The 16263-nt window shown below is 47.1% G+C and overlaps 1 protein-coding gene across 1 annotated transcript in view; it reads right to left on the bottom strand.

The window, feature by feature from the left end:
* The window catches only part of FOXH1 (forkhead box H1), a 17232-nt gene extending 4395 nt beyond the window's left edge, over window positions 1-12837 (bottom strand). Inside the window, exons 1-2 of the mRNA XM_059848379.1 lie at window positions 12586-12837; window positions 6210-6314 (exon numbers count right to left, since the gene is read on the bottom strand). Of these exons, the coding sequence (XP_059704362.1) occupies window positions 6210-6314; window positions 12586-12837 (357 nt within the window). The remainder of the gene's footprint in view (window positions 1-6209; window positions 6315-12585) is intronic.
* Window positions 12838-16263: the final 3426 nt, after the last annotated feature.

Below are 16263 nucleotides of genomic sequence, written 5' to 3'. Positions count from 1 at the left end.
CGAAAAAATCCTGTGAGAAACCCCAAAAAATAATGTGAGAAACCCCAAAAAAATCCCCCAAAAATCCTGTGAGAAATCCCAAAAACCCTGTGAGAAACCCCACAAAATCCCCAAAATAACCCTGTGAGAAACCCCAAAAATCCCCAAAATAAACCTGAGAGAACCCCCAAAAAAACCCTGAGAGAAACCCCAAAAACTCCCCAAAAATTCTGTGAGAAACCCCAAAAACCATGTGAGAAACCCCAAGAAATCCCAAAAAAACCCTCAAAAAATCCCCCAAAAACCCTGTGAGAAACCCCAAAAACCCTGTGAGAAACCCCAAAAAATCCTGGGAGAAACCCCAAAAAATCCCCCAAAATCCTGTGAAAAACCCCCAAAATCACCAAAAAACCCTGTGAGAAACCCCAAAAAAATCCTGGGAGAAACCCCAAGAAAATCCCCAAAATAACCCTGGAGAAAGCCCAAGAAATCCCCAAAATAACCGTGAGAGAAACCCAAATAATCCTGGGAGAAACCCCAAAAAACTCCCCAAAATAACCCTGTGAGAAACCCCAAAAAACCCTGAGAGAAACCCCAAAAAATCCAAAAAACCCTGTGAGAAACCCCAAAAACCCCTGGGAGAAACTCAAAAAAAATCCCAAAAAACCCTGTGAGAAAGCCCAAAAAATCCCAAAAATCCTGCAAGAAACCCCAAAAAACCCTGTGAGAAACCCCAAAAAATCCCTGATAAATCTCCAATAAATCCCAAAAAAATCCCCCAAAAATCCCAAATAAATCCTAAATAAATCCCCAATAAATCCCCCAAAAATCCCAAATAAATCCCAAATAAATGCCCAATAAACCCCAATAAATTCCCAAAAAACCCCAAATAAATCCTAAATTAATTCCCAATAAATCCCAAAATATCCCAAATAAATCCCCAATAAATCCCCAATCAATCCCAAATAAATCCCCAATAAATTCCCAATCAATCCCCAAAAAATTCCCAATAAATTCCCAATAAATCCTAAAAATTTCCCTGATAAATCCCCAATAAATCCCAAATAAACCCAGAATAAATCCACAATAAATCCCCAATGAATCCCCAATATAATTCCCAATAAATTCCCAATAAATCCCCAATAAATTCCCAATAAATTCCCAAAAAATCCCCAATAAATTCCCAATAAATCCCCCAAAAAATCCCCAATAAATTCCCAATAAATTCCCAAAAATCCCCAATCAATTCCCAATAAATCCCCAATAAATAAAAAAAAAAAAATCCCCAATAAATCCCAAAAAAAATCCCCAATAAATCCCAAAAAAATCCCCAATAAATCCCAAAAAAATCCCAATAAATCCCCAATAAACCCTGGGAGAAACCCTAAAAATGCCCAGGAGAAAATCCCTAAACAATTCCCTGAGAAACCCCAAAAAACCCCGAGAGAAACCCCAAAAATTCCTGGGAAAAACCCTTAAAAAATTCTGGGAAAAACCTTAAAAAAAAAACCTGGGAGAAACCCTAAAAATCCCCAGGAGAAACCCTAAAAATCCCCAGTGAGAAACCCTAAAAAATCTTGGGAGAAATCCCTTAAAAAATTCTGGGAGAAACCCCAAAAACCCCAATTAGAAATCATTAAAAAACCCAAAAAAACTCAAAAAAACCAAAAATCCCAATTGGAAATCATTAAAAAACCCAAAAAACCCCAAAAACCCCAAGTGGAAATCATTAAAAACCCCAAAAAACCCCCAAAAACCCCAATTGGAAATCATTAAAAACCCAAAAACCCCAATCAGAAATCATTAAAAACCCCAAAAACCCCAATTAGAAATCATTAAAAACCCCAAAACCCCCAATTGGAAATCATTAAAACCCCCACCCCCAAAAAACCCCCAAAACCCCCAAAACCCCGATTGGAAATCATTAAAAACCTCAAAAACCCCAATTAGAAATAATTAAAAACCCCAAAAAAACCCAATTAGAAATCATTAAAAACCCCAAAAACCCCAATTAGAAATCATTAAAAACCCCAAAAACCCCAATTAGAAATCATTAAAAACCCCGAAAACCCCAAAAACCCTGATTAGAAATCATTAAAAACCCCAAAAACCCCAATGAGAAATCATTAAAAACCCCAGAAAACCCCAAAACCCCAATTGGAAATCATTAAAAACCCAAAAACCCCGATTAGAAATCGTTAAAAACCCCAAAAACCCCAATTAGAAATCATTAAAAACCCAAAAAACCCCAATTAGAAATCATTAAAAACCCAAAAACCCCAAAAACCCCAATTAGAAATCATTAAAAACCCCAAAAAACCCCAAAAACCCCAAGTGGAAATCATTAAAAACCCCAAAACCCCAATTAGAAATCATTAAAACCCCAAAAACCCCAATGAGAAATCATTAAAAACCCCAAAAACCCCAATTGGAAATCATTAAAAACCCCAAAAACCCCAATTAGAAATCATTAAAAACCCCAAAACCCCCAATTAGAAATCATTAAAAACCCCAAAAAACCCCAAAAACCCCAAGTGGAAATCATTAAAAACCCCAAAACCCAATTAGAAATCATTAAAAACCCCAAAAACCCCAATGAGAAATCATCAAAAACCCCAAAAACCCCAATTGGAAATCATTAAAAACCCCAAAAACCCCAATTAGAAATCATTAAAACCCCAAAAACCCCCCAAAACCCCAAAAACCCCGTTTGGAAATCATTAAAAACCCCCAAAACCCCAAAAACCCTCATTAGAAATCATTAAAAACCCCAAAAAACCCCAAAAACCCCAAGTGGAAATCATTAAAAACCCCAAAACCCCAATTAGAAATCATTAAAAACCCCAAAACCCCAATTAGAAATCATTAAAAACCCCAGAAAACCCCAAAAACCCCAATTAGAAATCATTAAAAACCCCAAAAAACCCCAAAAACCCCAATTGGAAATCATTAAAAACCCAAAAACCCCGATTAGAAATCGTTAAAAACCCCAAAAACCCCAATTAGAAATCATTAAAAACCCCAAAAAAACCACAATTAGAAATCATTAAAAACCCCGAAAACCCCAATTAGAAATCATTAAAAACCCCAAAAACCCCAAAAACCCCAAAAACCCCGGGACAAACCCTAAAAAATCGCCCTGGGAACTGCAAACCTCAAAAAGCCCAAAAGGGACCCAAAAAGGGCCCCTGGGGAGGGTCCTGCAGCCCCTGAGGGGAGAAAATCTGAAATTATGGGGTGGGAACCCCAAAAATCCTAAATAAATCCCAAAAAGCCCCGTGAGAAAGAAAGAAAACCCCAAAATCTGAAATTATGGGGTGGGAACCCCAAAAATCCTAAATAAATCCCAAAAAGCCCCGTGAGAAAGAAAGAAAACCCAAAACTCCCGTGAGAAGCCCTAAAAATCCCAGGAGAAAGCCCCAAAACCCACAAGAATGGGACCCCAAAAATCCTAAAATCAGAAGGCCAAAATCCCCCACATTCAGACCCCAAAATCCCCCAAATATGACCCCAAAACCCCCAAATCAGAACCCCAAAAACCCCAAATTGGAAACCCAAAATCCCCAAATTGGGACCCCAAAAGCCCCAAATTGGGACACAAAAACCCCTAAATTGGGACCTCAAAACTCCCAAATTGGGACCCTAAAACCCCCAGAGATCCCAAAACCCCCAAACTCAGACCCCAAAAAATTGTGACCCCAAAACCCTCAAATTCAGACCCCAAAATCCCCCAAACAGAGACCTCAAAATCCCCAGAGACCCCAAAATCCCCTAAATTGGGACCCCAAAGCCCCCAAACTGGACCCCAAAATCCCCTAAATTCATACCCCAAAATCCCCAAAACTGTGACCTCAAGACCCCAAATCGGAACCCCAAAACCCCCATATTGGGACCCCAAAATCCCCAAATCAGAACCCAAAAATCCAATAAATGTGACCCCCAAAAATCCCCAAATCAGGACCCCAAAATCCCCAAATTGGGAACCCAAAATCGCCAAATTCAGACCCCAAAAATCTCATAAATTCAGACCCCCAAACCCCCAAATATGACCCCAAAACCCCCAAATTGGAACCCCAAAAATCCCCTAAATCTGGCCCCAAAAATCCCCTAAATTCAGACCACAAAATCCCCCAAACAGAGACCCCAAAATCCCCTAAATTGGGACCCCAAAACCCCCAAACTGGGACCCCAAAATCCCCGAATTCAGACCCCAAAATCCACAAAACTGTGACCCCAAGACCCCAAATCAGAACCCCAAAAATCCCCAGATTGGGACCCCAAAATCCCCAAATTCAGACCCCAAAATATCCCATAAATGTGACCCCAAAATCCCAAATTGAGACCTCAAAACCCCGAAATCAGGACCCCAAAAACCCCCAAACTGGGACCCCCAAAATCCCCAAATGTCAGACCCCAATATCCCAAAACTGAGACCCCAAAACCCACAAGAATGGGACCCCAAGACCCCCTAAATCTGATCCCAAATCCCCCAAATTGGGACCCCAAAACCCCCATAGTGGGACCCCAAAACCCCCAAATCAGAACCCAAAAATCCCATAAATGTGACCCCAAAATCCCCAAATTGGGACCCCAAAACCCCCCAAATTGAGACCCCAAAACCCCCCAAATTGTCACCCCAAAACCCCCAAATTGAGACCCCAAAATCCCCAAAATGAGACCCAAAACCCCAAATTCAGACCCCAAAACCCCTCAGGAATGGGACCACAAACCCCCAAATTGGGACCCCCAAAATCCCCAAATTCAGGCCCCAAAGACCCCAAAATAGGACCCCAAAAATCCCATAAATAAGACCCCAAAATCCCCAAACTGGGACCCCAAAACCCCCAAATTCAGACCCCAAAATCCCCTAAATCTATCCCAAAAACCCCAAACTGAGACCCAAAATCCCCCAAATGTGACCCCTAACCCCACAAGAATGTGACCCCAAAATCCCCAAATTGGAACCCCAAAATCCCCAAATTGGGACCCCCAAAATCTCCAAATTCAGAACCCAAAATATCCCATAAATGTGACCCCAAAATCCCCACATTGGGACCCCCAAAATCCCCTGAATGAGACCCAAAACCCCCAAATCAGGACCCAAAACCCCCAAATTGGAACCCCAAAACCCCTTAAATGTGACCCCAAACCCCACAAGAATGGGGACCCAAAACCCCAGAGACCCCAAAATCCCCAAAATGAGACCCAGAACCCCCAAATTGGGACCCCAAAACCCCCAGAGACCCCAAAACCCCCAAATTGGGATCCCAAAATCCCCCAGAGACCCCAATATCAAAAAAACTGAGACCCCAAAACCCCCTAAATCTGATCCCAAATCCCCCAAATTGGGACCCCAAATCCCCCCAAATTGGGACCCCAAAACCCCCAAATTGGGACCCCAAAATCCCCAAATTCAGATCCCAAAATCCCCCAAACAGAGACCCCAAAAAATCCCCTAAATGAGACCCAAAACCCCCAAATTGGAACCCCAAGACCCCCAAAACTGTGACCCCAAATCCCCAAATCAGAACCCCACAAATCCCCAAATTGGGACCCCAAAATCCCTAAATTCAGACCCCAAAATATCCCATAAATGGGACCCCAAAACCCCCAAATTGTGACACCAAAATCCCTAAATTCAGACCCCAAAATATCCCATAAATGTGACCCCAAAACCCCCAAATTGAGACCCAAAACCCCCAAATTCAGACCCCAAAATCCCCAAAATGAGACCCAAAACCCCCCAAGTTGCGACCCCAAAACCCCCAAGTCAGAACCCCACAAATCCCCAAATTGGGACCCCAAAATCCCCAAATTCAGACCCCAAAATATCCCATAAATGGGACCCCAAAACCCCCAAAATTGTGACCCCAAAATCCCCAAATTCAGACCCCAAAATGTCCCATAAATATGACCCTAAAACCCCCAAATTGAGACCCAAAACCCCCAAAATCAGGACCCCAAAATCCCCAGAGACCCCAAAATCCCCTAAATGAGACCCAAAAACCCCAAAATCAGGACCCCAAAAACCCCCTAAATGTGACCCCAAAACCCCCAAACTACAACCCCAAATCCAACCCTCCCAACCCCAAAAACCCCCCAAAAATCCCCCCAAAAACCCCCCAAAAACCCCCCAAAAACCCCCCCAAAAATCCCAAAAAAATCCCAAAAAATCCCCAAAACCCCAGAAAGCCCCAAAAAGCCCCAAAAAGCCCCAAAAAGCCCCAAACCTTGGCGAAGCAGGGGTTGGAGGAGAGGTTGTGGCGCACGGAATCCTTCCAGCCCTGGTACCCGCCCCCGAAAAAGGGGAACAGACTCCGCAGCTGCTGGATGATCTGGGGGGACCCCAAAAATTTTGGGGTGAATTTTGGGGTCTCCTACATCCCATAACCCAAAAAGTCAAAAAAAAAAACCCCAAAAAATCCCAATCCAGACCCCAAATTCCAGCCCTGGGACCCCCACCCGGAAAAGGGGAACAGACTCCGCAGCTGCTGGAGGATCTGGGGGGACCCCAAAATATTTGGGGTGAATTTTGGGGTCTCCTACATCCCATAACCCCAAAAAGTCAAAAAAAAACCCCCAAAAAATCCCAAATCCAGACCCCAAATTCCAGCCCTGGGACCCCCACCCGGAAAAGGGGAACAGACTCCGCAGCTGCTGGAGGATCTGGGGGGACCCCAAAATATTTGGGGTTAATTTTGGGGTCTCCCAAACCCCCAAAATATCCCAAAAACATCCCCTAAAAATTCCCCCAAAAAAATCCCAATAAATATCAAAAAAAACCCAAAAAACCCCTAAAAAATCCCAAAAATCCCTAAAAAAAATCTCCAAAAAAATCCCAGAAAAATCCCAAAAATCCCCCCAAAAATCCCTGCAAACCTTCCAAGAAATCCCCCAAAATCCCCAAACCCCCCCAAAAATACCAAAAAATTCCCTAAAAAAATCTCCAAAAAAGTCCCAGAAAAATCCCTGAAAAATCCCCAAAATTCCCCCCAAAATCCCTCAAAAAAACCCAAAAATCCCCAAAAAATCCCCCAAAAAATCCCCTTCCAAAAACCTTCAAAAATCAAAAAAAAAGAAATCCCCCCAAAATCCACAAAAAAATCCAAAAAAATCCCTCAAAAATCCTCCAAAAGCCCCCCAAAAAAAAAAAAAATCTCCCAAAATCTCCCAAAAATAACCCCAAAAAATCCCCTCAAAAAACCCCAAAAAATTCCCCCAAAAATCCAAAATAAATCCCAAAAAAATCCACAAAAAATCCCCAAAAAACCCCCAAAAATCCATCCAAAAATCCCCAAGAAAAACCCCAAATCCCAAAGTTTTGGGATAATCTGGGGTGATCCCATCAAATTTGGGGTCCCCCAACCCCAAAAACCCCAAAAGTTAAAAAAACCCCAAAAAATCCCAAATCCAGACCCCAAATTCCAGCCCTGGGACCCCCACCCGGAAAAGGGGAGCAGACTCCGCAGCTGCTGGAGGATCTGGGGGACCCCAAAATATTTGGGGTGAATTTTGGGGTCTCCCAAATCCCCAAAATATCCCAAAAACATCCCCTAAAAATCCCCCCCAAAAAATCACAATAATGGCAAAAAAAACCCAAAAAAACCAAAAAAAAGCCCAAAAATCCCTAAAAAAATCTCCAAAAAAATCCCAGAAAAATCCCCCAAAAATCCCCCAAAAATCCCTGCAAACCTTTCAAGAAATCCCCCAAAATCCCCCAAACCCCCCCCCAAAAATACCAAAAAAATCCCTAAAAAAATCTCCAAAAATCCCCCAGAAAAATCCCTGAAAAATCCCAAAAATTCCCCCCAAAAATCCCCAAAAATCCCCAAAAATCCCCAAAAAATCCCCCTCCAAAACCCTTTAAAAATCCCCAAAAAATCCCACAAAATTCTCAAAAAATCTCAAAAAATCCCTCAAAAATCCCCCCAAAAGCCCCCAAAAATAAAAAAAATCCCCAAAATCCCCCAAAAAACCCCGAAAAAATCCCCAAAAAAATCCCCCAAAAATCCCCCAAAAAACCCTAAAAAATCTCCAAAAAAATCCCCAAAATCCCCAAAAAAATCACTTAAAAATCCCCCCAAAATCCCTAAAAAAAACCCTAAAAAATCTCCCAAAAAAATCCCAAAAATCAAAAAAAATTCACTAGAAAAAACTCCCAAAAAACCCCAAAAATCCCCAAAAACCCCAAAAAATCCCCCAAAATCCCCCCAAAAATCCCCCCAAAAATCCCCCAAAAAATCCACAAAAATCTTTTAAAAAACCCTGAAATATCCCCCAAAAAATCCCCGAAAATCCCAAAAATTCACTAAAAAAACCCCAAAAAATCCCCCCAAAACCCCCCCAAAAAATCTCCAAAAAAAATCCCCAAAAAATCCAAAAAAATCCCAAAAACCCCTAAAAAAATCTCCCAAAAAATCACAAAAATTCACCAAAAAAAATCCCCAAAAAACCCCAAAAATCCCAAAAATTCACTAAAAAAACCCCAAAAAAATCCCAAAAAAAAACCCCTAAAAATCTCAAAAAAAATCCCAAAAATCCCAAAAAATTCACTTAAAAAACCCCAAAAAACCCCCCCAAAACCCCCCAAAAAATCTCCAAAAAAATGCCCAAAAAAATCCAAAAAAATCCCAAAAACCCCTAAAAAAATCTCCCAAAAAATCCCAAAAATTCACCAAAAAAAAAACCAAAAAATCCCCAAAAAACCCCAAAAAGTCCCAACCCCGCCCCTCCCCCAAATCCCCTGCGGTCGGGGGGGGGAGGGGAGGCGACAGCGGCGACAGAGGCGACAGAGGTGGCGACAGAGGTGGCGACAGAGGTGGCGCAGGGGACAAAGGCAGCGCCAGCCCCGCCAGACCCCCCGGCGCCGCCTTTGTCCCCCCCTGTCGCGACAGAGCCGCGAGCGCGACAGAGCCGCGACTGCCCCGGGGGAGGGGGGAGGGGCCGGGGGAGGTTTGGGATTTTTGGGGGATTTTTGGGGATTTTTTGGGGGGGGGTTTGGGGATTTTGGGGGTTTTTGGAGGGGATTTTTGGGGATTTTTTTGGGGTTTTTTAGGGGGAATTTTTGGGATTTTTTGGGATTTTTTTGGGGATTTTTGGGATTTTTTTGGAGATTTTTTGGGGGTTTTTGGGGGGAATTTTGGGGATTTTTTGAGGGTTTTTGGGGGATTTTGGGGGTTTTTGGAGGGGAATTTTGGGGATTTTTTGGGGTTTTTGGGGGGGACTTTTTGGGGAATTTTGGGGGGATTTTGGGGGATTTTTTCGGATTTTTTGGGGGTTTTTTGGGTTTTTTGGGGGGTTTTACGGGGGGAATTTTTGGGGATTTTGGAGGATTTTTTGGGGATTTTTGGGGATTATTTGGGGGATTTTTTGGGGATTTTTTGGATTTTTTGGGGATTTTTTGCAGATTTTTTGGGTTTTTTAGGGGGAATTTTGGGGGATTTTTGGGGTTTTTTTGGGGTTTTTAAGGGGGAATTTTTGGGGATTTTTTGGGGAATTTTGGGGGGTTTTGGGGGTTTTTTGGGGGGAATTTTTGGGGTTTTTTGGGGATTTTTTGGGGAATTTTCGGATTTTGGGGAAGATTTTTGGGGGTTTTTTGGAGGAGAATTTTGGGGATTTTTTGGGTTTTTTTTTGGGGGGGAATTTTTGGGGATTTTTTTGGAGATTTTTTGGGGTTTTTTGGGATTTTTTGAGGGTTTTTGGGGAATTTTTGGTTTTTTGGGGGGAAAATTTTGGGGAATTTTAGGGGTTTTTAGGAGGTTTTTTGGGGAATTGTTGGGATTTTTTGAGGGTTTTTTGGGAAATTTTTTGGGATTTTTTTGGGGGATTTTTTGGGGATTTTTTGGGGTTTTTTGGGGATTTCTGGGGGATTTGGGGGAGGGTTTTGGGGATTTTTTTGGGATTTTTGGGGGGTTTGGGGGGATTTTTTGGGAGATTTTTGGAGATTTTGGGGGGGGGAATTTTTGGGATTTTTTTGGGATTTTTGGGGGATTTTTTTTATTTTTGGGGGGGGTTTGGGGGATTTTTGGGGATTTTTGGGGATTTTTGGGGGGATTTTTGGGGGGATTTTTTGAGGGGATTTTGGGTTTTTTAGGGGATTTTTGGGGGGCTTTTGGGGATTTTTTGTGGGGATTTCTTTGGGATTTTTAGGGAGGATTATTGAGATTTTTTAAGGGATTTTGGGGAATTTTTGGGGATTTGTTTAAAGATTTTTGGGGGGGTTGGGGGATTTTTTTGGGGAATTTTTGGAATTTTTGGGATTTTGGGGGGATTTTTGGGGGATTTTTGCGGGATTTTTTTGGGGAGGATTTTCAGGGATTTTTTGGGATTTTTTTGGGGTATTTATTGGGATTTTTTAAGGGATTTTGGGGGATTTTTTTGGATTTTTGGGGGGGAATTTTTGCAGATTTTTGGGAGGTTTATTGGGATTTTTAAAGAGATTTTTTGGGGGGGATTTTTAAGGGATTTATTGGGGATTTTTTGGGAGTTTTTGGGGAATTTTGGGGGGAATTTTTTGGGGATTTTTGGGGGCTTTGGGATTTTTTTTAAACTTTTGGGGGATTTTTTTTCCATTTTTTTTTGCGATTTTTAAAGGGATTTTGGGGGGGATTTTAGAGGATTAAAAAAATTTTTTTAGGGATTTTTTCAAAACTATTTTTTGCTGGATTTTGGGGGGGATTTCTTTTCAATTTTGGAGGAATTTTTCTGGATTTTTGGGGCTTTTTCTGCAATTTTTGGGGATTTTTTTAAAGGATTTTTTTGAGGGGAGGGTGGAGTTTTTTTGAGGAATTTTTTTTACTTTTTGGGGAATTTTGGGGGGATTTTTGGGATTTTTAGGGGGATTTTTTGTGAATATTTGGGGGTTTTTTTGGGACGGTTTTCAGCAGTTTTCGGTATTTTATTGAGGACTTTCAGGTGATTTTTTAGAGTTTTTTGGGGGATTTTTGGACGGATTTTGGGGATTTCTTGGGGATTTTTATTAATTTTGGTTTTTTTCGGGGGGGGATTTTTGGGTCTCGAGAATTTGGGAATTCGGGAATGGGAATTGAGAGGGTCCCAGGGAGAATTTGGGGGATCCCGAGGATCTCCCGGTGCTCCCGGGGATGGATCGGGAATCCGAGAGGGTCACGGGGCTCTCCCGGTGCTCCCGAAGCCCCGAGAAGGTCCCGAGGATCTCCCGGTGCTCCCGGGGATGGATCGGGAATCCCGAGAGGGTCCCGAGGATGGATGGGGATCCCCAAGAGGGTCCCGGGGGTCTCCCGGTGCTCCCGAAGCCCCGAGAAGGTCCCGGAGCTCTCCCGGTGCTCCCGGGGATGGATCGGGAATCCCGAGAGGGTCCCGGGGGTCTCCCGGTGGTCCCAGTTTGGGGCTCCAGGGGGTCCCGGGAGAGGATGAGGATCCCAATTCGGGGATCCCGGGGATGGATCGGGGAACCCCAAAAGGGTCCCGGAGCTCTCCCGGTGTTCCCGAAGCCCCGAGAAGGTCCCGGGGTTCTCCCGGTGCTCCCGGGGCTGGATCGGGAATCCCGAGAGGGTCCCGGGGGTATCCCGGTGGTCCCAGTTTGGGGCCCCAGGGGGTCCCGGGAGTGGATGAGGATCCCAGTTCGGGGATCCCGAGGATGGATCGGGAATCCCGAGAGGGTCCCGGGGGTCTCCCGGTGGTCCCAATTTGGGGCTCCAGGGGGTCCCTGGAGAGGATGAGGATCCCAATTCGGGGATCCCGGGGATGGATCGGGAATCCCGAGAGGGTCCCGAGGATGGATGGGGACCCCAATTCGGGGATCCCGAGGATGGATCGGGGATCCCCAAGAGGGTCCCGGAGCTCTCCCGGTGCTCCCGAAGCCCCGAGAAGGTCCCGGGGTTCTCCCGGTGCTCCCGGGGATGGATCGGGAATCCCGAGAGGGTCCCGGGGGTCTCCAGGTGGTCCCAATTTGGGGCTCCAGGGGGTCCCGGGAGAGGATGAGGATCCCAATTCGGGGATCCCGGGGATGGATCGGGGATCCCCAAGAGGGTCCCGGGGCTCTCCCGGTGCTCCCGAAGCCCCGAGAAGGTCCCGGGGTTCTCCCGGTGCTCCCGGGGATGGATCGGGAATCCCGAGAGGGTCCCGAGGATGGATGGGGATCCCAGTTCGGGGATCACGAGGATGGATGAGGATCCCAATTCGGGGATCCCGAGGATGGATCGGGGATCCCCAAGAGGGTCCCGGAGCTCTCCCGGTGCTCCCGAAGCCCCGAGAAGGTCCCGGGGCTCTCCCGGCGCTCCCGGGGCTGGATCGGGAATCCCGAGAGGGTCCCGAGGATGGATGGGGACCCCAATTCGGGGGTCCCAAGGATGGATGGGGACCCCAATTCGGGGCTGCCGGGGTTGGATGGGGATCCCCAAGAGGGTCCCGGAGCTCTCCCGGTGCTCCCGAAGCCCCGAGAAGGTCCCGGGGTTCTCCCGGTGCTCCCGGGGATGGATCGGGAATCCCGAGAGGGTCCCGAGGATGGATGGGGATCCCAGTTCGGGGGTCCCAAGGATGGATGGGGATCCCAGTTCGGGGCTCCCGAGGATGGATGGGGAACCCCAAGAGGGTCCCGGGGGTCTCCCGGTGGTCCCGGGCCGGTACCTGGGCGAGCTTGAGGCGGCGGCCGGGGGCGGCGCGGATGACGAGGGCGATCAGCGCCAGGTACGAGTACGGGGGCTTGGGGTGGCGCCGGTAGCGCTGGGGGCGACCCGGGGAGCCCCGGGAACCGCGGGACCCCCCCCGGGACCCTCCCCGGGACTCCCCCCGGGACTCCCCGGAGCTCCCGAAGGGGTCGCGGGAGCTCTCCCGGGCCGGGTCGGGCGCTGCGGGGAGCGGCGGCGGCGGCGGCGGCATCGCGGGGGCGGCGCGGGAGGGGAAGGGTCGGGATTTATCCCGGGGGAGGGGAAGGGACCTGGGGAGGGGCGGGGGATGGGGAGGGGTTTGGGGTGTGGGGTTTGGGGATTGGGGTTTGGGATTTGGGATTTGGGGTTTGGGGTTTGGGGTGTGGGGTTTGGGATTTGGGGATTTGGGGTTTGGGGATTTGGGGTTTGGGATTTGGGGATTTGGGATTTATCCCGGGGGAGGGGAAGGGACCTGCGGAGGGGCGGGGGATGGGGAGGGGTTTGGGGTGTGGGGATTTTGGGGATTTGGGGTTTGGGGTTTGGGATTTGGGGTTTGGGGATTTGGGGTTTGGGGTTTGGGATTTGGGGTTTGGGGATTTGGGGATTGGGATTTGGGGATTTGGGGTTTGGGATTTGGGGTTTGGGGATTTGGGATGGGGATTTATCCCGGGGGAGGGGAAGGGACCTGGGGAGGGGCGGGGGATGGGGAGGGGTTTGGGGTGTGGGGTTTGGGATTTGGGGATTTTGGGGATTTGGGATTTGGGATTGGGGTTTGGGGTTTGGGGTTTGGGGTTTGGGGTTTGGGGTTTGGGGTGTGGGGTTTGGGATTTGGGGTTTGGGATTTGGGGTTTGGGGTTTGGGGTTTGGGGATTTGGGGATTGGGATTTGGGGTTTGGGATTTCGGATTTGGGATTTGGGGTTTGGGATTGGGGTTTGGGGTTTGGGGGTTTAGGATTTGGGGATTTGGGGTTTGGGAATTTGGGGTTTGGGGTTTGGGATTGGGATTTATCCCGGGGGAGGGGAAGGGACCTGGAGAGGGGCGGGGGATGGGGAGGGGTTTGGGGTGTGGGGTTTGGGATTTGGGGTGTGGGGTTTGGGATTTGGGGTTTGGGATTTGGGATTTGGGATTTGGGGTTTGGGATTGGGGTTTGGGGTTCGGGGTTTGGGGTTTGGGATTTGGGATTGAGGTTTGGGGTTTGGGGTGTGGGGATTGGGATTTGGGGTGTGGGGTTTGGGATTTGGGGTTTGGGATTTGGGATTTGGGATTTGGGGTTTGGGATTGAGGTTTGGGGTTTGGGGTGTGGGGATTGGGATTTGGGATTTGGGGTTTGGGATTTCGGATTTGGGATTTGGGGTTTGGGGTTTGGGATTTGGGATTTGGGGTTTGGGATTTCGGATTTGGGATTTGGGGTTTGGGGTTTGGGATTTCGGATTTGGGATTGGGATTTATCCCGGGGGAGGGGAAGGGACCTGCGGAGGGGCGGGGGATGGGGAGGGGTTTGGGATTTGAGATTTGGGGTTTGGGGTTTGGGATATGGGGTTTGGGGTTTGGGATTTGGGGATTGGGGATTTAGGACTTGGGATTTGGGGTTTGGGATTTGGGATTTGGGGTTTGGGATTTGTGGTGTGGGGTTTGGGGTTTGGGGTTTGGGATTGGGATTTGGGATTTGGGATTTGGGATTTGGGGATTGGGGATTGGGGTTTGGGGTTTGGGATTTGGGGATTTGGGGATTTGGGATTTGGGTTTGGGGTTTGGGATTGGGATTTGGGATTTGGGATTTGGGGATTGGGGTTTGGGGTTTGGGATTTGGGATTTGGGGATTGGGATTTGGGGATTTTGGGGATTTGGGGATTTTGGGGATTTGGGGTTTGGGGATTTTGGGGATTTGGGGTTTGGGGTTTGGGATTTGGGGATGTTGGGGTTTGGGATTGGGATTTGGGGATTTGAGGTTTGGGGTTTGGGGTTTGGGGTTTGGGATTTGGGGATTTGGGATTTAGGACTTGGGATTTGGGGTTTGGGATTTGGGGATTTTGGGATTGGGATTTGGGATGTGGGGATTTGGGATTGGGATTTGGGGATTGGGGATTGGGGATTGGGGTTTGGGATTTGGGGATTTGGGATTGGGGATTTGGGATTGGGGATTTGGGGTTTGGGATTGGGATTTGGGATTGGGATTTGGGATTTATCCCGGGAGAGGGGAAGGGACCTGGGGAGGGGCAGGGGATGGGGAGGGGTTTGGGGTGTGGGGTTTGGGATTTGGGATTTGGGGACTGGAATTTGGGATTTGGGGATTTTGGGGATTTGGGGATTGGGGTTTGGGGATTTTGGGGATTTGGGGATTTGGGGTTTGGGGTTTGGGATTTGGGGATTTTGGGGATTTGGTTATTTTGGGGATTTTGGGGATTTTGGGGATTTGGCGTTTGGGGATTTGGGGATTGGGATTTGGGGATTTGAAGTTTGGGGTTTGGGGATTTGGGGTTTGGGATTTGGGATTTGGGATTTGAGATCCATGGGGCTGGATTTGGGGTTGGGAATCTAGCATTTGGGATTGGGGATTTGGGGTTTGAGATTTGATTTGGGAGTTGGAGTTTGGGTTTGGGGCTGGGATTTGGGGTTTGGGAATTTGAGATTTGGGGATTGAGGATTGGGGTTTTGGGGATTTGGGATTGGGGATTTGGGGATTTTGGGATTGGGGTTTAATCCCAGGGGAGGGGAAAGCAGTTGGGGAGTGGTTTGGGATTTGGGATTTGGGGTTTGGGAATTGGGGATTGGGGTTTGGGATTGGGATTTGGGGTTTGGGATTTGGGATTGGAGAATTGGGATTTGAAGTTTGAGATCTGTAGGGCTGGATTTGGGATTGGGGATTTGGGATTTGGGATTGGGAATTTGGGATTGGGGATTTGGGATTTGGGTTTTGGGATTTGGAAATGTGGGATTTTGGGAATTAGGAATTTAGGGATTTGGGATTGGGAATTTGGGATTTGGGGATTGGGGCTTGGGAATTTTGGGTTTTGGGATTTTGAGATTTTGGGATTTGGGAATGGGAATTTGGGTTTTGGGATTTGGGATTTGGGGTTTGAGGTTGGGGATTGGGATTTGGGATTTGGGATTGAGGATTGAGGGTTGGGGTTTGGGGTCTGGGATTTGGGGTTTTGAGATTGGGGATTGGGGATTTGGGGGATTTGAGATTGGGATTTGGGATTTGGGATTTAGGGGAATTCAGGTTTTTGGGGATCAGGGATTGGGATTGGGGATTGAGAGATTTTGGGGGGTTGAGGATTTGGGGGAGTTCAGCGATTTGGGATTTTGGGGGTTCGGGGGTTCAGGGATTTGGGGGAAATGAGGGGTTTGGGATTTTGGGGAATTCGGGGCTTTGAGGTTGGAATTTGGGATTTGGGATTTTGGGGTGTGGGATTTGGGATTTGGGGAATTCAGGGGTTTGGGATTTGGGGGGTTCAGGGGTTTGGGATTTGGGGTTGGGAATTGGAGTTGGGAATTGGGGTTTGGGATTTGGGGGGGTTCAGGGTTTGGGATTTGGGATTGGGATTTGGGGAATTCAGGGGTTTGGGATTTGGGATTGGAATTTAGGGTTTTGGGATTTGGGATTTGGGGTTTGGATTTGGGGGTTTGGGATTTGAGGTTTGGGGTTGGGGATTG

The sequence above is a fragment of the Haemorhous mexicanus genome, chromosome 1, assembly GCF_027477595.1.
Source record: "Haemorhous mexicanus isolate bHaeMex1 chromosome 1, bHaeMex1.pri, whole genome shotgun sequence".
Taxonomy (NCBI): domain Eukaryota; kingdom Metazoa; phylum Chordata; class Aves; order Passeriformes; family Fringillidae; genus Haemorhous; species Haemorhous mexicanus.
The sequence above is the reverse complement of the archived record's forward strand: the minus strand, read 5'-3'. Positions and strand labels throughout refer to the sequence as shown.